Genomic DNA, 21,500 nt, shown 5'->3' on the forward strand with positions numbered 1-21,500 from the left:
TTTTCCAACCTTAACGATTCTATGATTTTATGCACCAGCTCACCATCGATCCTCTGTGCTGGGCCTTGTTCTGGGCATGTTGCACAGGATTAATTTCACCTGCAGGTGCATTTTACTCTACATTGATTTTTTTGTATGAAGGAAAGCTGAAAATTAAGCTTGCAAAGACCAATCTCTTTAACTCCATTAAAAGAGGCCAGGGTGAATTAAGTTAGTAGTTCATCTTTATGAAGCTAGACATGTAAATCACGACTCTAAGGTGAATTCTGTGTGTACTTGCTTGGCTTAAAATCAGGAATAGCATTTAAAAATCTCTTCTTGAAGTTTCTTATTTAATACACCAAGGATTTAATTAGAAAGCTGGGAAATTAGAAAGACTTATAATTAGCTCTTAGGGGAAGGGGTCAAGAAGGAAAAAACTACATCAAGCAACTCTTCTAAAAAAACAAATCCTGCAAATTCATTTTTTTTTCACTAGATGCAGAGATTTCCATGGGAGCACCCCAGCCCTCCCCTCTGCAAGATTTCTCCCCCCCTACATAAGCCTGGAGAATGCCAGGGGCCACAAGCAGTGGGGAGGCACTGTGTGGGTGGCATATTCAGGGCTTGCTGCCGGGCAGCTGGCCGGGTTGCACCCCTGCAGGTATCCCTGAGTGCATGGTAGGACTCTGCCATCCCAGCAGCAGAAGAAATATCAGAGGGAGATATGTCAGCCAAAGCCTGCAATAACTTCAGGAGCAAGAGGGAGGCATGATGTATAGAGAGAATGGGAGAAGAACTCATTGAGAGCAGCTCTGCAGGGACAAAGTTGGAGTCTTGGTGGACAAAAAGCTGGACATGAGCCAACAGTGTCCACCTGCAGCCCAGAAGGCTGACAGTATCCTGGGCTGCATCAGCAGGGGGGTGGCAGCAGAGAGAGACTGGGGATTGTCCCCAACTGTTCTGCCCTCATGAAGCCCCACCTGCAGTCCTGCATCCGGTTCTGGGGTCCCCAGCACAAGGAAGATGAGGAGCTATTGGAGTGGGTCCTAAGGAGGGCCACAAAGAAGATCAGAGGACAGGAGCACCTCTCCTGTGAAGACAGGCTGAGGGAGCTGGGCTTGTTCAGCACGGAGATGAGAAGGCTGTGGAAGGACCTCGCTGCAGCCTTCCATATCTTGAAGGGAGCGACTAAATAGGAGGGAGATCATTTTTTTACATGGTTTCATAGTGGTAAGAAAAGGAGGATAGCTTTACACTAAAAGAGAGGAGATTCACTTTAGATGTTAAGAAGAAATTCTTTTCTCAGAAGGTAATGAGGCCCTGGCACAGCTGCCCAAGAAAGCTGTGGGTGCCCTATTCCTAGAGGTACTCCAGGCCAGGTTGGAAGGGGCCCTGGGCAGCCTCATCCAGTGGGTGGCAGCCAGCCCAGAGCAGGGCACTGGAGCTGAATGGGATTTCAGGTCCCTTCCAACCCAACGCATTCTATGATTCCGTTTGTTGGCTTCTGGGCTGCAAATTTACATTCCTTCAATAGGAGATGGAAGCATGACTTCTGAAAATGCAACAAAGCTCAGTGACTTATATTTACTTTCATTTTTTTCCTTTTTTTTTTAATCCTGAATTCATGATCATGAACAAACAAATTGGCAAAACAAACAAAAAACACAACTGCCACCAACATTAAAAAAAAAAAAGAAAAAAAAAGACAAGTGTACAGTTTAGCAGCTTTGTCATGCTCTTTGCAAATTTCTCTTCTGGTCATGCAGAAGATAAACAAGGTGTGATTCTGCAATCCAGAATTCCCTCTTCACCAAAGGCAGAAGCATTTAAGCTTCCAACCAAGCACACAGCAGCCTCCCACAGAAGTGTCTGACTGACTGCACAGTGCTGTTACCAAGGCAGAGAGAGATAGGAGATAAAAGAGGAGGAGGAAGATACCCTGGCTGTGCATTAAATATAGCAACTGAGCAATCCTGCTTGAAATCCCTGCCCTGCTCTGTGCTCCCTTTGCATGTAAGCTCCTCTCTGCAAGACAAGGATGGCCCTGCTGAAGTACAGTGCATAAGTGAGCACCACAGGATACGAACACCACAGCATGTCTGAGTTTCTCCCTTGTGGAGTGGCTTTCTGCCCTAGAAGTCCTGCAGCTTACAGCAAGATAAATATTTCACATCCCTTTGCGCAGAGAGGGATCTGAAGGGACAAAGGAAAAAAAAAAAAAGAGGTTAAGTCACATATCTTAGACGATATAGCAAGATCTTGCCAGAAGCAGAATCTAATGCTCAAAATTCCCTTTCTACCCATGCAAGACAAAGCTGCCTCAACAGATAAAAGAATGTGTGAAGTTACAAATACACTTATTTTATGAGTTACTGTTAAGTACTTTGGATATTAGTACCACTGCTCTACTCACAGCACACTGGCTTGTCTTTCTGGATTCCTTACTGACTCAGTGATGCCTGCCAAGTACTTGGATACTCTGACTTCTTCATTAATTCTAAATGTTTAAACAACTTACCAACAATCGTAATGTGATAAAGGTAGACCTTACTATAAAGGTAGCCTGCAGAGCAGTTACACCTGGTGCTGTGATGGGGCTTGGAGAATTCATCAGAACTCAACAGCCATGACCATGATTCATAATATTCGATCAGGTGGACATTTACAGCTCCTTGTGATCTACTCTTCTGAATCTATCTAGTATTCTAATCTGAATACTTGACAGTACATACACAGTAGCATTATCTCTCTACTGTGCACAAATATTTGTACAGACTACAGCTACCAGCACCTAAGATGGACGCTCAGACCATCAATAAAGTGACAGCATGGAGATATTAATGACTCCAACTTTTCTTTCCTTTGCACTGAGTCCAAATTCATTGGAACAATGGCAATCAATGCTTTCTAGCCTTTAAGCCATCCTTACACGTGATATGTGATAGCGTGCACAGACAAAAAATAAATATGTGACTATGCATGCTGGGAGCCACAACACACCATTGCTGGTGTGATGACTTGGCTGTACTGAAGGCTTGTACTATGTGTCTGCCACCACCACTCTCCAGCAGCTGGTACTGATCACAGGATGCTGGCACCGGCCACATAAATATGTCTCTTTGTATGGCTGTGCCCATGGCAAGCGCAACTGGCTCCAGTATTTCATCAGGAGCAGCCCATCAGCTTTACCTTGCAGACCTCTTTCTGCTACAACAATATGAAAGCACCACAAGGGCAGGTCAGTGCTGGTGGCCGTGGCCCCTGAGTTTCGCTGCACTACTATGGTTCTATCAGAAGGAGAGAGCTTCCTGCCTTACAGCCTTCCTTTAATTGTTTTTTCTGTGTGTGTGTGTCCCACATGTCCAGCAGAGGACAAGCCTTCTGCTGAGACTGGAGATCCATCATGCACCACTCCTCATGGACAAGCCTTTCCTCGCAAATTTGGAGGCAAAGGATGGGAAAAGATGGACTCTCACTTCTGAACTGATTTCCAGATGGAACCCAAAATGCTCATCAGGAAAGGAAGCCGAGACCTGTTTTGGTCATGCAAGAGTGGCTCCAAAGCAAGGCTGGAGGACTCAGGAGGACTGGGTCTATTGACCTTAAAATGAGAAGTATGCAAGACAAGTGTGCAGCCTCCACCCTTTGGCATGCATTATGAGGGGCTTGAGGAGGCCATAGCTCATTTTCTGGAGGGTGTCACTGACTTAGTCTGAGGATCTCTACCAGGCTTTGCCCCCTAGAGTGGCACTTCCAACTTCCAGCTCCCATCAGCGTACGCATCCAAATGAATGCTTCTGCACTGCAAAGAGTTGAAAAAAAAAAAAAGGAAGTCTATGTGGTGTCAAAGAAATATTAGATCTTCTGCTGGTAAAAAGAAACTCACTAGCGTATGGGCAACAGTGATTCAGCACAATGTTCTTACTAGCAAGGCCTGTGGTGATAGAAAAGTTCAATATATATAGGTCACTCCAAAAGTAGTGCATCCTATTTATTACCATGGAAATTACCAAGAGCATAAGAACACTGCTTGATAGAGCAAATCCTCAGATAAAAAACATCATTTTTCAGCATAGTCATCACCATTAGTTATGCATTTTCACCAGCATGAACAAGAGCCTGCGTGCCACACTCAATCTGCACCAGCAGCAGTGACCCATTGTTTGCTGCCAACGCTGCTGAAATGCACCATTCATCACATTTCTTTGCTTGCACACCCACTGGTTGGTCTCCATCAATGTTCAGCAAATACTGACAAATATCAATGGGGGCCACTTTTTTTGCATGGAGGAATTCAGTGACAAACCTTTGCTTCATACACACTTCCATTTCAGACACCATTCTGTCAGACTGCCCCTCTGCTGCCATCTGTCACATGCTAACATCATGTAATGGGATACTGTCATGAAGGTTCAGCCTGTACAGCCATACCACCAACATCCGCCTCAGATAACAAAGGCCATCACAATAAAATGAGAAGCATTATTTTCTTTATTTTATAAAGAGCAGACTTTATACTTCTTACCCTTACAGAAGAAGACTAGTGAGGAGAATCTAGACAAGTATTTGTGATGGAATTACATGTGAACTTTGCTTCACTGTAAATAAGGGTCATTGTCCCGCCTACTTAAGCAAAAAGGTATTTGCACTGCTCCTTTTTGTTTCTTGAGGGGGAAATGGAAGATGTTGTTCTGGCAGGTTACTGAGATCAGCTTCATTTACGAGAAGGTAATGAAGTAATAGTGTTCATTTAACAGGCTGGGTATTATTGATGGGCAGAATGCTTTGCACCATAGGAACAAGGTGAAAGGCATTACTAATCTCATTTTTGATACTGACTCCCCCCTTTGCTGCAGCCCCTTTAAATCTCCACTACTTCAGTATCCCCCTCTTATAAAATAATGCATCTCCTCCTGTTTGCACAGCCTTGTGACAACTGACAACCACTCCACTCACTTTAAACTACCATTTACCAAAGCATGTTGGGTATTTATTTTTTAAGAGCTCTGTGCTTTAGGATCCAGAAGGGCTGCACATTTCCATCAAACAAAATACTCTCAAATACTCTGCACCATAGGAATCAATAAGCTCTTGTCTGCACTAAGCTCTGTACCGACACGAGATACCTTCTTACTCACCACAAGTCTTGCATCGAGCATCAGGTGCTCATTAGGTCAGCTCCCTAACAGTAACATCAGCAGGTGGATGACAAGCTGGCCCTTATCTCCCACTAATGAGCCCAACAAGTGGTCTGACGCATGGCAGCCAGACTGGAATCTCTGCATGTGGGCAGGGTACAGCTGGGGCAAATCAGCATCTTGACTTGTGTAACTGCAAATCCACAAACACTGGCTGCTTCTGTGGATCCGCCTGCAAGTGGCTGCACTCCCTGGCACTCGACGGTGTACAAACCTCCACAGCACCACAGCTGCAACATGTTTGAGAGGCACCGTTCCTCTCACCACCCTCGCTAAGAATGGCTTTGTGGTCCACGCTCCCAGCACAATGGCCAATGAAGGAAGTGCAGCGGCAATTTTAGTGAAAGTTACAGATTTAATGACATGGGAGCCCACCCTGAGTTTAGCAAAACGCACAGAGTTAGGTATTCACAAAATTGCTTCAGTATAATTGTCGGCATGTGGATTGTTTGCAAACAGCTAGCACAAACTACTTAGTGCTAATCATTTGTTCCGTGACATAGTTAGTCATGCACTATTTCTGCTTCTTGAGTGGGTGATTGTATCCTCCTAACAGAGAGGATAAGAACCAGTGAAAATGCAGCACACCCTGGGATTCTGACATGGGTAAGCAGTTGTGATAAAATACAAGAGCGTCATGTCTCACTAATCCCGGCAAGACGCTCATGTCTGTCTATCTGCACGCAGACAATGCACGACAACTGTGCAGCCTGGTGGTGAACCATGCTTAGCGATCAGGAATACACGTCAGTGGGTTCTGCCTCAGCAAGTCTTCGTAATTCTCTCAACAACTGCTAGCGCTGCGGAGAAGCACCTAATTCCCTCAGACAACCTGAAGGGAAGGGATGACAGAGCACTGCTCCTACGTGTTTGACAAGAACATATGATGGAAGCTGCAGGAAACAGTGCTGCTTCACGAGGAGGGAACCTATAATTAAAACCACAAAAACAGCATATTTCCCAGAGAAATAGGAACATGCTCTTTTCCCTATTTCACTTTTCTCTTTCTCTTTACACGGCTCCAGCACATGAATGCAAGTCTTGGTCAGTTTTTCAAAAGATTATACTTCTACACGATTCAGCGATCTGGGATGGAACTTAAGAAGGTGAAAATAATGCAAGCTCTGAATTTAGGTATTTTGCATCAACACGAAGGCAGCACTGCCCCATCTGAGCAAGGGATCTAAAATATTCTGCAAAATTCCATGCTTAAAATCCTCGGTGGTATCATACAGAACACTAGGATGCATTATTAATAAACAGGAGTGAAACAGCTAGCCAGCTGAGAGGATAAAAGGCAGGGAGAGACACACAGAGCAGCATCTTCGAAGGTCTGTTCTGGATCTTTCCTGAAACGAAGGTAAAGTAAGCAGTGTTTATTTGGAGACCATTCTTCAATCGACTGGAGATTGAGTACGTGTGTAGGAGCACTGATTTAAATAGCTGCAGACTGCTAAACTTCCAACAAAGGATATTTAGCTGTCCAGTACCTTACCCCACTCTATTTCTCTACAGGTTTTTAAGCTTTTAAGGCTTTTAAGTTGTATAAGTCTGGATTTCCTGTTACAGTCCTCTGGTCAATGGTCACATTGAATTCTTATTTCTTCCCCTCTTACTGACAATAATAAACCATCCTGTTGGTCATTATTCACTAATAAGATCAGTAATAATTTTGCAAAGCCCTTGGAAGACATGCATTTGCTCTTATAACACTAGAGTATGTAGGATCCACAATAAGATGGAATGTCTCTATTATCTTTGGTTTTGTTCTGTGAATGGCTTTTTGCACATCTTTAAGTGAAGGGAATCTCTGGTAAAAACAAGATACAAACATATAAAATTAAAGGTCAAAGTTGATAGCCACGTTGAGATCAATTATGAATATAGTTTTAATATCACAGTAGCAAGCCACAGATTTGTTATACTAATTCCTTAACCTCAGTATAGCCAGATCATGCTTAAGAGAACTGGAAGTCTGAATATATTAGCTTGCATTTGATAGCAAATACATCAGAAACAACTATAGATACCCTCACAGCTCTTCTTGTAGTCAACGTTTCCTTTCACTTGAGCAATCAAATTGCACCAGGATAGAATTTTGTAGAAAGTGAACAGCAGAAATTAACACTTTCAGTATTTTCAAGTTTCAGTTTCCAAGTATATCTCAGTTCTCATGCTCATCAGACTGGATGCAAAAAAAATACCATGTGGCTTAGCCAAGCAGCTAAAACCATATCTCAAACTTCAGTCCCTACTGAAAGCCAGTGAAGTAAAAGGAAGCATTTACATAAATTTTTGGAAGGTTTGAGGATGCAGTTATACCTAATGCCTTTATTGTTCATCCTTGTTCCAGAAATCTCAGGTATTTTTCATGCAGAAAAAATGGCTGTAATTATCAGATGTATTATTCGATGTAAGTTCTTATTTCATTTTCCTTTTAAAGTGCACTTCTGGGGAGGAATACAAGAACAGTATGATCTGGGCAACAAGCTCCCATTCTCTAAGCAAGGCATATTTCTTCTGCTAATAACGTGACACACTGCATCCCACAAGCCTCGTTTTGCCATTTATTCCTTTGCTGCGAACCTGGATGACTTGTGAATGCCCACAGAGGACATTGTGGAACAGCTAACTTTCACATAACTATGTGTTACATATTTATATGCACTGTCAAAATGGTGGGAAGATAAAAAATCAGTTTCACTGGAAACTAGCAGGCTAAGCTATTTATAAATAAGTGTCTTATTTTTGGTGCTCTTCAGAAAATGTGACGAACAGTGAGTGATGAGCAATTTATGTCGCTGATCATTTGTATCACAATAGAGCCTCGTGGTCTTTTTCTGGAGTCAAGACTGTTAATTTAGGATTTATCCTACGGTGGAATACAGTATTCAGAACAAAGACCGGTGGGCAAGACTAAAAGAGGATGAAAGAAGCAAGATATGCTGAAAACAGAACAGTAGGTACAGAACAGTGCAGCTGAACTAAATCTGGGGGTTCCTGGAGATTCTAGGCATCAATATTTGAAACAGACCACTCACCCATCCTGCTCTCAAAAACATAAAAAAATAAAAAATGGAAGTTTTGTTATTAAGGAATCCTTTTCCACAGGAATTCCTTTTCTGCTCTGAAGAATGTTCTGTTTATACAGTAACAGATTACATTACACAAAACACAGGATAATGAATCTGAAATAAACATGGTTAGAAGGATTACATGCTCTGAAGAGATCTTATGGGTCTTACAATGGAAAAGCTGGTTTTCATTAACAAGTGTGTAAGTAGCCTGTACTAAGTAAATAATTCATGCGTATAAAAGGATGATCATAAGGGTGACTGAATAATGATCATTTTGCATTCCCTGGGTTGACTGTTGGATGCGGGATACTTCATTAGAGGCCAGTAGGGTATCATTAGCTGTACCAGTCTATCCAGCATGTTTCCATACTGATACATTTTAACGTGAACTTTTAAAGAGCTGATTAATAGTCCTTTTTTCCCCAGACTCCCTGGGAAATGAACACTGATGCCATGTTTGATCATATTTTTTTTTTTTCTCTCTCTCTGAGAAATGCACAGGGCTGAACGGAGCCTGTCAGCTGCACTGATCACACATCTGCTCACATCCTGAACAAGCCTGGCAGCCAGGAAGGGGAGGCTGTTCCCTATATTTCTCCCTGCCTTCAGCCTCAAGCACTGCAAGAGCACCAGATCAGGCTGTGCTGCTCAACTCAGCATCCCATGCCTCATGAAAACCAAATCTCAACTACTTCAAGCTCTGCTGCAGATGGCACCAGACTCCCTTGGGCACGTCTTTTTCTTCTGGGTCGTGGGCAAGACAGCATAACCAGTGTCATCAGAACAGCTGGAAAAGGGGAAGCAAAGAACAGGAAAGCAGCACCTTCTCTTGCAGCCTTGCTTGATTTTGTGCTCTCGTACTAAGCCCCCAGATACTCCCATCTGGCCAGCACAATGCGCTGCAAGGCCATTAAAAGCTTTCATGTCCCAAAGCTGAAACCAAAAGCTCCAATGTGTTTTGATTCAACTGCTTACCCCTGTTTCCCTCAAGGCAGTTAATGGGCATGTATTCATCCTCCCAGAGCTCTACATTTCAGCACCTATCACAAGCAATTTAAGCTGAGGAAGCCCAGACAAGTAACTGCTTCACCCTATTGCCCTTCTAATGTAGGAGCAAAACTAACTGTGCAATATTAGTGTGCTACAAAAAGTAAGTTACAGCTAAAACAGCTCCAGTACGCTCTGCAGAGGGCAGCTATCAGCTCCAAGTAATGTTCAGATCTATTCTTCCCATGTATTGATGCTTATGTCAAGTACAGTAAATTCTTAGAAACTGTTCCGCTACCGAGAGCTGTTTAACTGAAATATAGGAGTGAGCCTTACAAGCTGAGAAAGTGATAAATAATTATGCTTTCATCTAAAATAGCACCAGACAATTATCAAACTGAACTCAAAATACTGATTTTTCACATCTTTGGGAAAAAAAAAGTTCTTTTTAAGCTGGTTTGAGTGAGTATGCTATTAAAACAAGTGTAATGTAACTGCTTTATCAGTGACGTCGTTGAGAGAGCCTGGTGCATAATACGGCTGCTCTTTTCTGCTATTAATTGCTAGGTCTAATAGTTCTTTCCTTGCAACAAATGCAAGGCTTCATTTTCAAAATTTCAGTTTTTGCTTGAAGATCTATCTTGTCTTTTAACCTTGTCTTAAGTTAAGCCTTGTAAAATGTCTGATGAACAGTATGGGCAATCATTTCCTCCACATTCTTAAAAAAGCTGAAATTGGAATAGTACACCTTTAGGGAAATACTGAAAGTTTAAAATATGCCTGTGCAGCATATCCATAGATTTTTATAATGCATTTCAAATCATTTCCACATTGTAAGATAGGCTTTGCAAGCTATCATCACATATGAAAGCTGGTGAATAAAAACTAATAAAAATACTGTAGCAAGAAAAGGAAAATGATGCCTGTCTCTGCATTTCTTGACATTTGACTTCTCCTATATAACAGCAACAATCAAAATATTGCAGTAATTTACCCATTTGCTGCACTTTACTGGCAGCAGAGGGTGCACCTGTGATCACACTCACTTTCCCCCCTCATCTCTACCTCCCCATCTGCAGTTGGACATATTCAGGTGACTGCGGCACTCTTGATAAAAGCTAATTAGCCAGCATGCTGGTGAGCAGATCTTTCCCCCCAGGTGCCAAGCAAAAACCTTCCAGTCAGCTTTCTGCAATGGGAAAGCCAAGCAAGCAGCTTGGTACAGCCCAGAGAGAGAAAGAGACTCAGCACCACCAGCTCACTTGCTGTCCCTGCTTCTTGCATAGGCTATATATACAACACAGGGCTGCAAGATGCTGTATCATACTGCTCTGTGGGGAAACGACACAGTAAGCTCAGGATGAAGAACTGAATGTCAGGTCTAAACAGAGGTACGTCCTGAAAGCCCACACAAAGCCAAAGCCATGTCCCAGCAGTGCTCTGAACAGGTGGCAGATGACACCCACTACAGCTTGCTGCAGTTTGTGGTGTCCGTCCCCACTCTTGGCAGTTCTTGTCTATTTGTCAGTAATTGCCAAAAGTAACAATCGGAGCTTGATGTGACAGCTGAGAAGCACTTGGGGCCAGATTGTGGACTTGTTAGTCACGCTGCTGAGGAGTCCCTTGCACAAATGGCTTTGCTCAAGTGTGACTCCCTTAATAAATGAATCATCCATCACTGCCGTCTACTCAAGCTTAAATACTTCTTTTTCTGCTGTTGTACATCCTCTCCCCATGGTGGTGGGGACCACTTTGGCTAACGAGATACATGCAAAAACAAGAAGAACTTCAGGACCGGATCAGATGTACAGAACAGCCACTGATGCCAGATGATGCAATCCCAGAGCTGCTGTGGACTTGCTCCCATCCTGTTGGGTACCTACTGGTCTCATGTTGCATATGTTGGTACAATCCTGGTCTACCTGCAGATACAGGGACACACTGGAACTACAAGATGCCTAGCATCCCCCATGATGATGCTGTTGGCTTAGCAGTTCCCCAAGATGTCTGCAGGACTCATTTGGGAAGCACAGCTTGCTGGAGACAAGTGTCCCTATCCAGCGAGCAAGGCAGCCCTGCCAACTCAACCCTGGCAAGCTTCTTGGCTCTCTGCTTGGTGACCCTGGCTCCTCATACGGCAATTTCACATAAAGCTCTATTACTCTGTTTTTATGCTTCTGGAGTCAGAGAAACTAAGAGACAAAGAGACTCCTTCCTTTCCTGATTCAGTTTATTTTCTCCTTATCTGCCCTTGTGTCACTTGCATTTATGTCTCTAGCTTTCTTGTTTTCTTTCCTTTCTTTTCTCTGGCTTCTTTTAGCTATTCAGTATAAACTCCAATACACAGCTATCAGAACTGCAGTGTGATTTGGTGAGCTCTTCTGTTCGACTGAAAACACAATCCTTACACTATTTAAAAGATCTTTTTTCAGATCAATTGAAACATGATTCTTCTTGGGAAGACAACGCTGGAATGAGAAAAGAAACTGCTTTTTCCAGTTTTCTGTTGATTACTGTTAGGGATTAACAGAAATACATAAATTTTATCTCTGCTAAACCTGGATTTCTTTCACATTCAAATATTATAAGGAAGTCTCAGCAGGAAGTGAATAGAACACACAGGCTAAACATTTTTATTTGATAACTTAAATGAGTAACTAAATCCAACACAGATTTGAGTTCTAATGCTTCCATTATCTCATGAGTTTAAATAATAAACAACTCATTAACTGTATCTAAATGAAAATGTTTGTAAGTGGTCTTTGAATTTGTGAACATTGAATTGATCAACAGCTTACTGAGGTCTGCCATATATTCTAGTGCAAATATGGGTTGATCAGGCTTTTGTGATTAATAAATTCTTGGTGGAAATTACACTGAACATCCTGATTTACATTTGTAGAGAATCTTTTCTTTGTTAATATTCTGTTTATTGCCTACATTTTGTATTCATATAGTATCTACTAGCAAATCTGCCTGGACAAAATTTTAGTTTTTACTTACTGAATGCCATATGGGTGTTTCTTCTGTCAGCAGGTGTCATTAAGCCCAGTAAGGATTAACCACTTACCTCTGTCATAATTTAATCACTCATTATCAACATGAGTTTGTACACTGTACTATGAAAGATCTATTCAGTTAGGAAAATACCATTTTATAAATATCCATAACAAAAGTTTGCAACTGAATCTGATGTTAACTCAGTGTTTCCTGCATCACAGCAATAACACATGATGGGGAATGCAGAAATCCTGTTATTAGACAGCTCAGATATTTTTTCAAAAATCTAGTACCATATGATCAGTACAGCAAGGAAGGAGACTGAGAGATAAATGCATGTTAGACTTTTTAGTTTCTGTATTAATTCAAGAAAGATAATTTTCTTAGTTTATATAGTAAGTGCCTTCCAATATTCAATTGTGAGAATCATTTTCCCCCCACCTCTTTCCCCAGTTGCAGCTCCTCTATACTCTTTTCAAATGGAACTGATATAACTGAGAACACAACAAAGCTTATAAACTTGACTATGTGATTTGATAAAACTTGACAAAAGTAGATGTTCTTCAAGAACAAAGTGATCATTGACATAATTTTATCTAAAGATTCACGAAGTCAAATACCTAGAATAATTATAGACTCAGTGAACATTCTGAATCTGGGTAATAAACCATTGCTGTAATTGAGACAGTTTTCCCACTGTTGAGCTGAAGCCACTAGAACAGAGAATCTCTGGTATATGTATTTCAAATAATGCTGCACTACCCAGTCTCCAGTGTCTTAGATTGGTATGTGCTACTTATACCCTCCAACTTGGAAATAAACAGACACTCAGAATGAGGCATGGCCAACATTTCCTTAAGTAACAATTGTTTGGAAAAAGGAAAATAAAAAAATAAAATAAAATACGGCTGTGAATAACTCTGGGATGGTTGGTTGATGAAACCAAAAATGCTAGAAAACAAGAACACTTCTATGCACCAAAGATGTTTAAGAAACTTAGATGATAAGAAGCCTGCTGAAATATTTCATGGCAACTTAGATGGTAAGAAATACTAGGTAAACTTCTACGGTTACAAAGAATGTGAAGTCTTGAAATAGTACTTCTGAAAACACTCCTTCACCTCATAACACTGTTTCTCCACAAGCAATAAAACAGCTAAGAAAATGCATTCTTGAAACTCAAAGTACATTTATCATGTATCACACTAAAATACTATAGGCTGCAAGATCCCTTAATTCCAGAAGCCCAATGGCAGGATAGCAAATTCAATGGCTTTCTGAGAGGCTTCCTTCTAAAGAAGTTGGAAATAGCACTGAGAGGTGAGACTTGGAAAAGTGCACCTCAGCACACTTCAATGTGATGCTGAATTAAGGACTCAGGGAGAGAGCTTAAGTAAATAAACTTTCACCACTTCTCAGCATTTCAAAAAAACAAATATACCCTGAGCTATGGCACTAACAAGAAGACTTCACAATGTATCAGATGCCAATGCAACTTTCAAACATTATGCCATCACCACTTTCAGAAAACCTGGGAGGTTTCTGGTGATGGGACAGAATACAAACAACAACTTTCTCCCATCAGCACAAAGCATCTGCCAAGTTTATGGTAACAGACAGACTGGCCTCAGCTGACAACTCATTAAACACTGAAGCTGTGCTTGTCTCAGCCTGTAATGCTCCACAACATGCCGGGCCGCAGGTAAAAACCATTCTCAACCATTCTTAAAGGAACAATCTGAAGACAGTGTAGGATACCAGGGAGGAGGAGCAAGTGAGAGGCAGGAGATGGCAGCACCCAAAAGGTACCAGAGGTCACCTTGTCTGAAATAGGATCAGTCAGCAAACATGGCACTGCTGTCATTTAACAGAGGGTTGCTGCAACAAAGAAATCTCACTCATGGCACTACGACAACAACACTGCTAGCAAAATGTGAATTGCACCTCTGAAATTTGTGTTTGATGGAATCAATGGCTCTAGGAGAGCTGACCAGAGGAGGTACTTCATTAGGAGGCAGTGTAGAAAGACTTTCACTTAATAGCATATCTGCGGTCCAAACTATGAAGTTTTAAGAACAGAACAGCACTGAGACCTTCACCTGACACCAACTGAACATTTGTTTTCATGCCATTTCCAGATTTTGTTTCCTTTTTTTTCCCCCAGGAAACCTCATAGAATCACAATACCTGGAGCTGGAAGGGATCTGTACGGACCAACGAATCCAACTCCATCTCTCACAAACCTCCCTGAGGTGCCCAGCCACTGTGTGCCACAATTTATGCAGTGAGGTGAGGAGGACTGGTGATCACAGGGATGACTGCATACTTACTGCTCATCTGTTCAGCATGTGGTACAAACTCCAACATGTGGAACAAGTCAGATTAGAGATGATAGTATGAAGTACGAGAAGCTGCAGCTAGGCATGTGTTTTGTAGTCTCCCCTGGACAATGAGATATCTTTTCTTCTTCTTTTTTTTTTTCTTTTTTTTTTTTCCCTGCAGATCAGAAATAACTTTCTGATGCAATTATAGCTCGAAGGAGGAAAAGTGCCTGCGCTATCAGCTGCACAGCTCTTCCACGCCCCCATGGTCCTTTTATTTTCAAAAGAGAACTTAATCCCTTTAAAGTTAAATACTAATGGTCATTTTCTTTTAGAGCCTCTGCTCTGAGCATGAGATTGCTAATTTGTCAGGAAACTCACTGTTTAAACTAACACTCTTCACAAGATTTATGTATTCTTTTTACCCTTTCTGAAGTCATAGCAGTGATCAGAAGTGTTGGCAATTCCAGTCACTCCAGAAACCAGATGAAGTATGGACTTCAGGAACCAAGGAACCAAGATGATTCAGATTTATTTTGTTCTGTTTTGTTGCTCTGGAAAGAATCTTTCTAATGTTAAAAGACATTACAGTTAGCAATTTATCTGAAGCCCCCTGAAAATAGTCCATTAGCTCTGAAGTTCAGACAAAAGCTGCTGCAAACATTATCTCCCTTGTGTTCCTGATACTATCACCTGTAAAATAAAATTACAGGCTATCCTTCCCAAACTCCTAGCTCTGTTATCACTGCATTTATTTGTGGCTCATGTTCCCTAGCAGTGTTCACTATTTCCTCTCCAGAGAAACAGCTAATGACATTAGCAGTACTGAAAAGAAAAAGTGGTATGTTATGAAAAAATTAACAAGGTAAGTCCTGCCTTAATGACATCAGTGCTTGTGAGCTGCCGTCTCCAAAATAATGATCTGTCAAAGCTTCAATGTGATCTGCATTCATGTAAAGGAATCCAGTGGTTTTCTGCTTGCTGAATGATGGTGATAAATTGTTATTTTTGCTTACTGAAAGTGTGAAAATTTACAGGACTGACAGTAAATTCAGAAAAGTAAACAGCTTTTTTCAGGTCACAACAGTGTCTGGATTTACTGTCAGTCTATGTTAGTCACTAAATCACATATACAAATCAAAACAAAAGAAAAATATGTCACATTTTATTCTGCAGAGCATCCCTTGAAGCTGTGTGTGTGTTCTGACACACACAACCCTCAATGCTGTATCTCTGTGATGGTTGTTGCCAAGTCATTGTTAATTGTTGTGGAGGAGCGCTGTTAGCTTTGTCATTCTCTGAACTTCAGAAGAGAAGAATTTAACGAAGAACAGACATTAAAAGGATGCTTAGACACAGCATTCAAAAGCACTAATCATCCAGCTGGCTTCTGATGCCCAGCTCTGACACTGTGTACCTCCTCTTGATGTCACATGTTTGAAGCACACCGTCACATGTGATGAAGACAACAGCCAGTGCTATTAAAATAAATTTCAGTTCCAGATCCTAGCCTTCCTCTTCATTTCAAGTATTGCTTTGTGCCACGTTACAGAAGACTTACTAAAAAATCCAAGTACTTTTCAATTACAAAAATATCTGCTTATTATAATCTTCCATATGAATGAATAAGGCTGTTGATGTTCAGCACAGGTGTTATATTTATACATTCCCATCATGGCATAACTTGGAAAACTAGACCTTAAAACAATTCTAACAAAAGCTCGAACTAATACTGAAGATGGGCTGTTAGGACAGCACCTAACATATGTCATATTTGTTCGCACATCTGCAACATTCCCAACAGGACAGGAGATAGGCAATGCACTTCAAGGACAAACACGCTGGGGGCTCACTGCTATTCTGGATGGAAAGCCATAGGCCTGCAGGCCATGACCTGGGCCATGCTGCTGTGCAGCAGTGAGGAGAAGACAGGCAGAGTGAGCTCTGCCAGGCAGAGCAGGACGGGAGGCTTCTCTGGGCTGACAGCTCCCACACCAGAAACGCAGTCACAGAATACCCAGAGCTGGAAGTGACCACAAGGATCACAGAGTCCAACTCCTGGCTCCAGAGCGTACCACCCAAAATTCAAACCCCAGTGTCCGAGTGGTGTCCAAACAATCCATGAACTCCAGCAGCTCAGTGCTTGTTCCAGGGCCCAACCACCCTCTTGGGGGAAGACTGAGATTGCAGCCCTCAACACCTTTCATTTCTTTCCTCCTCTAAAACACTGGCTGCTCAGCCTATTTAGTGGCAAAGCCTATCTCACCTAACCACTGTGCTACCCACAACTTTCTGCTCTAATGCTGCCTGTAGCCAAAGCAGTCAGCTAGCAGTGTTGGGGCTTTTAGGTCTGGAGGCTATGAGATGCTAGCATGAGATGGAGGGACAGACAAAACTCCAGCCTGGGGCAATAAGCCATCAGAGCTGCCCAGGTCAACCGCTCTGCCTCTCCCAGGTCTGAGATGGTGCTGGAAATCTTGCAACTCTGGGAAACACATGAGGTGAGTTAGCTTCTGAATGGTGTTTGTTAAGTATAAGTATGAAGCAGTATTCAGAAGGATGTGCAGGCTCTTCAAGCTGATCTTGGAGATGAATAGATTTGTATTACTAAATATATAGCCAAATATACTGGCCTTTAAATACAGATTAGATTTTTTTAATATCCACAAAACCTTGAAGAGTGATTTTTTTTAAGCTGATCTGAAAAAAAAACCCTGAATCTCCTCGGCACTTAAATATGATTTAAAGTCAGGCATTGATTTCACTGTCATAGACGACAATGACATTTAAACGTCTGCTTAGGAACAAAGTCCTGATTTGGACAGATTTATCCAATGAAAACAGTTGGCTCCACACTGAGGAGAGTGTGAAAGTTAAGCAGGAACCATGAAGTCTGTGAAAGGAACAATGACTGCTGTCCTGCATGATATGCGTTTAACATATGCTGTGTCCTCAGGCAGCTCCAGATGAACTTACTCCCATCTGGCATGGAAGAGAAAATAATTCTGATTTTGACAGAGCAATGAGATGGTTCAGGCTCTGGTCTTCAGGGAACTTTGGTTGTTGGCTCAGGTACAATAGGGAATGTAACTGGTAGGCTGGTGTCACTCAGCTAACTTGGGTGCTACTGGCATCATGCACATATGAACAAGTGGCATTCAGAAGAATGGATCACCCTTGAGTTTATGCATAATCTGTAGAGAAACCCGCTACCTTTCTTGTCAAGCAAGAGAAAACCAGCAGAGTTTAGAGCAGCACACAGTGATCACACCTCCAATTACAAACTAGCTCTTTTCCTACCCTTTCTGTTACATTCTTAATACCAAAAAATATACAGAAAATATTGATCCAGGGTGGGATTTCTATTTGCTTTTGCAAAGAAAATTCAGTTGGTAATCTTTTTTTTTTTTTTTTTCTTTTTTTTTTTTTTCTAATTAAATTCTGAGTGCAAAGTTGTGCTATCTCCTTCTACATAAAGGAACTGCTCCACCTGGCTACTTAAATGGCAGCTTCTGCCATCTTACCACAATTTCCCTTGTGTGGGCCGCACAGAAAGGTGTGTTTTCTTCCCACTCCTTTGCCCGGACGTGACTTATGGCACTGAGCCTGCATTTGCAGCATACTGAACCACCATCACCTTTTCCCAGAGCTTATAACACAAGGATGCCACCTCTGCATGGCAGATAATTCAGCACTCCTGGGATGCTGCCTTAGATTGTGCCTCAGGCAGTTAGGCACTGACTTCTGATACTATGACTTCAGCTACACAATGAAATGCAGACAGAGTTAGCCATTCTACTGTTTTAGGTAAGCATTACAATACTCCACAAATCAAACTAGCAGTGATGCATGAGCTACAAGTAACAGAAATGCTCAATGAAAAGCCAAGAGCGAAGAACTTCCCTGAAAACTGTCACCGGGTGAGCAGTCCATAGATACTACCCCACGCGAACTCTGCAAAGCATTTCGACCACTAATAAATACATAAAGTAATAAATAAAAACATTACTCTCTCCCCCGTCTCCCCCTCCTTTTCGCTAACGACCCTCTTTTGGTGTGGGAAGCTTCTCCAAAAGCCAAGTTAAGCCTCTACAGAGGATCGCCTCTTACACCGCACGGGCTGCACCGCAAGAGCCGCTATCTAATCTCAGCCCTGCAACTCCGCACGGCAAACCACGCCGCGCTCTCAACTTCGCTCTCACAGCCGAGTCGCCGTCTCCTGTGCGGGAACAGGATGCTCGTGAGCTGCCACCACTGGGAAAGAACGCCGGAAGGGGGAGAGGGTGCAGGACGGCTCCGGCAGCCCCGAAACCGGCGCGCGTTCCCCATGCCGGATCGCTCCCCGCGCCCCGACCCCGCAGGGCTCCCGGGATGCGGGCATAGCGCTGCATCCCCTCCTCCCCCCCCCCAATCTCCTTACCGGGCTCCGCCGGGGGAACTCTCCCAGTACGATGCTGACCACGGGGATGCGCAGCGCCGCCGAGACGAAGTCCAGCTCCAGCATCTCCCCGCGGCTCTGCGGGAAGGCGAGGATGGCGGAGACCCCCTGCACCACCACGGTGTGGCAGAGGCTCTGTAGGAAGGAGACGGGGTCGTTGCTCCACGAAGCGCTGGGGGAAGAGAAGGGGAATAGGGGCAGGTCGCCCAGCCCCGCCTCGATCGCCATCACCACCTCCAGGGACAGGTTGTAGGGCAGCAGCCCGGCCACGCCGTTGAGGTTAGCCACGGCCAGCAGCAGCGCGTCCCGCGGCGAGGGAGCGGGGCCCGGCTGCCGCTCCCCACCGCCCCCCGGCCGGCGGCCCCGAGCCCCCGCCGCAACCTCCCCCTCGGGGCCGCCGCCCGCCGCCTCCCCTCTCCAAGCGGCGGAGGGGCCGCGGGGCTGCAGGTGGGTGGCCCCCACCCTGACGGTGTGCCCGATGCGCCGCAGGATCTGGCAGGGCTGCGGGTGGGACGCGGAGCCGGGCACCGCCGCCAGCACCAGGGCGCAGGGAGGCAGCAGCAGCAGGCACGCCCGGCCCAGGAGCCCGCGCACCCCTGGCCGACACATGGCCCGCCGCCGCCGCCCGCCGCCTCCCCCGGCTCCGGCTCCGGCTCTGGCCCACCCCGCCTCAGCCGCCCCGCGCGCGGCCGGCAGCGGCATCAGCCGCGGCGGGCGAACCCGGCGCAGAGCCGTCCCCGCCGCCGCCCATGGGGCCCCGCCGCCGCGCCCCCGCCCCGGGGCCGGAGGGAGTGGGGGGGGGGAGTGAAGCCCCCGGCCCGCCCCTCGCGGAGCCCGGGCTGCAGCCGGACGGCCCCGGGGCGGCCCCCGCGCCGCCCCCGGAGCGGTTCCCCGCGCGGTGCCTCTCCCCGTGCCGTCCCCCGGCCGTCTGCCAGCTCGGCTCCGCTCCGCAGCCACCGGCGCACTCCCCTGCCTGGCTCCGGAGAGAGCAAGAAAAGTTGCCGGGCGGCGGGGCTGCGGGCGGTCGCTGGGCTGCGCTGCGCTCCCACCGGGAGGGACGGCGAGCGGCTCCTCCCCGGGCAGCCGGGACTTGTAGTCGCCGCCGCCCCCGCCGGCAGGGAGTCGCCCGCCCGGCGGGAGAATGGAAAGCTGCGGGAGCGCCCGCTCCTTCCCCCGGGGGCGCGTCCCGGGACGGCCCCGACGGACGGCGCCGAGCGCCGCAAGAGTGAGAAGGGCCAGCGGGAGACGTAGGGCGCGGATCTGGGGGTGTCAGCTCCCGCCCCCCCCCCCCCCCCCCCGCGGGCGCACCTCGGGAGCAGCGCCTGGTGTCTCCGTCTGCGTGCGACCGCTCCGCCGACGCGTGTTGTTCAGCGCGTGGGACCCGAGCGCTGCGCTCAGCGAGGCGTGAGCACTTTCTTCAGTTGTTTCTATGACAGAACACCTTTCTCCCGGGAGAACACAGAGCAGAGATGTGCGTTTGCCTGCGCGTCTGCAGGGCACTGGGGAAAGTCCCCGCTTCGCCTCCGAGCCGCTGATTTGGTTCAGAGCCGCACAAGCCGGAGGTGCGATGCCAGCCGTGTGTCCGCATTCCGTACTCAGCCCCAGGACCCAAGAGGGGATGCTCCCAGCTCCGTGCTGACCCGCTGCCGCCTCCTGCTTCGCTCCTCCTAACTTCGCTCCTGGAAGGGTCAGAAATCGCCCTGCAGCCTCAGCTCACCTCCCCCCACCTCACACTTAGCGTAAAGAGCTTTCTCGCTGAATGTTCACCTTCTTTCCCGCTTCCCTTTTTTCTTTTTTTTTTTTTTCTTGAGATTTACTCCCAGACGTATACTCCCAGTGTACACGTCTTTCTTTCATTTATTTTTTTTTTAGTATTTAATTGACAGGCAAAAAATCCATCTAAAGGAAACACTCAGACGTGTTATAAGAAGGATGTGATCTTGTATTATAAAAAGGATGTGGTCTTTGCCCTCTAAAGGGTCAGTGAGGCTCTGGCACAGGTTGCCCAGTGAGAAGGTGGATGCCCCATCCCTGGAGACACTCAAGGTCAGGTTGGCTGGGGCTCTGAGCACCTGATGGAAGTGTTGGTCTCCTGTTCAATGCAAGGCGTTGGACCAGATGGCCTTTAAGGATCCCTTCCAACTCAAACTGTTCTGTGCTAATATAATCCTGCAACACGTATTTAAATCCATCCTCTGTGAGAGGAGTCCACCAGAGGTGTACACAACACTCAGTGTTGTCTTAGCAAGGTCTCACTGATATTTCTGCATTTCTACAAAACCCGTTTCACCTCTTGTGCCCTCAGATCCATCACTTCAGCACCTTCTCATTCCCATGTGCCACATCTCATTGCCGAAGTGAGTGTCAGAGCCCTGCTTCTTTCATACTGCACCTTTAGACTTGTGTGGCTGCATGGTAGGGAGCCACAAATGGCAGTGGTATGCATGCCAATACATGCTGCTGCCTCTAACAGTGAGATAGTTGTATGTTAAAGGAG

At 45.1% G+C, this 21,500-nt stretch overlaps 1 protein-coding gene across 1 annotated transcript in view; it reads right to left on the reverse strand.

Moving 5' to 3' along the window:
• The window catches only part of GRIN3A (glutamate ionotropic receptor NMDA type subunit 3A), a 68,088-nt gene extending 48,383 nt beyond the window's left edge, over positions 1–19,705 (reverse strand). Inside the window, exon 1 of the mRNA XM_052700872.1 lies at positions 18,986–19,705. Coding sequence (XP_052556832.1) covers positions 18,986–19,705 — 720 coding nt within the window. The remainder of the gene's footprint in view (positions 1–18,985) is intronic.
• Between the last annotated feature and the right edge of the window lie 1,795 nt (positions 19,706–21,500).

This window comes from Tympanuchus pallidicinctus, unplaced genomic scaffold (genome assembly GCF_026119805.1).
Source record: "Tympanuchus pallidicinctus isolate F22 unplaced genomic scaffold, pur_lepc_1.0 scaffold4, whole genome shotgun sequence".
Lineage (NCBI taxonomy): Eukaryota > Metazoa > Chordata > Aves > Galliformes > Phasianidae > Tympanuchus > Tympanuchus pallidicinctus.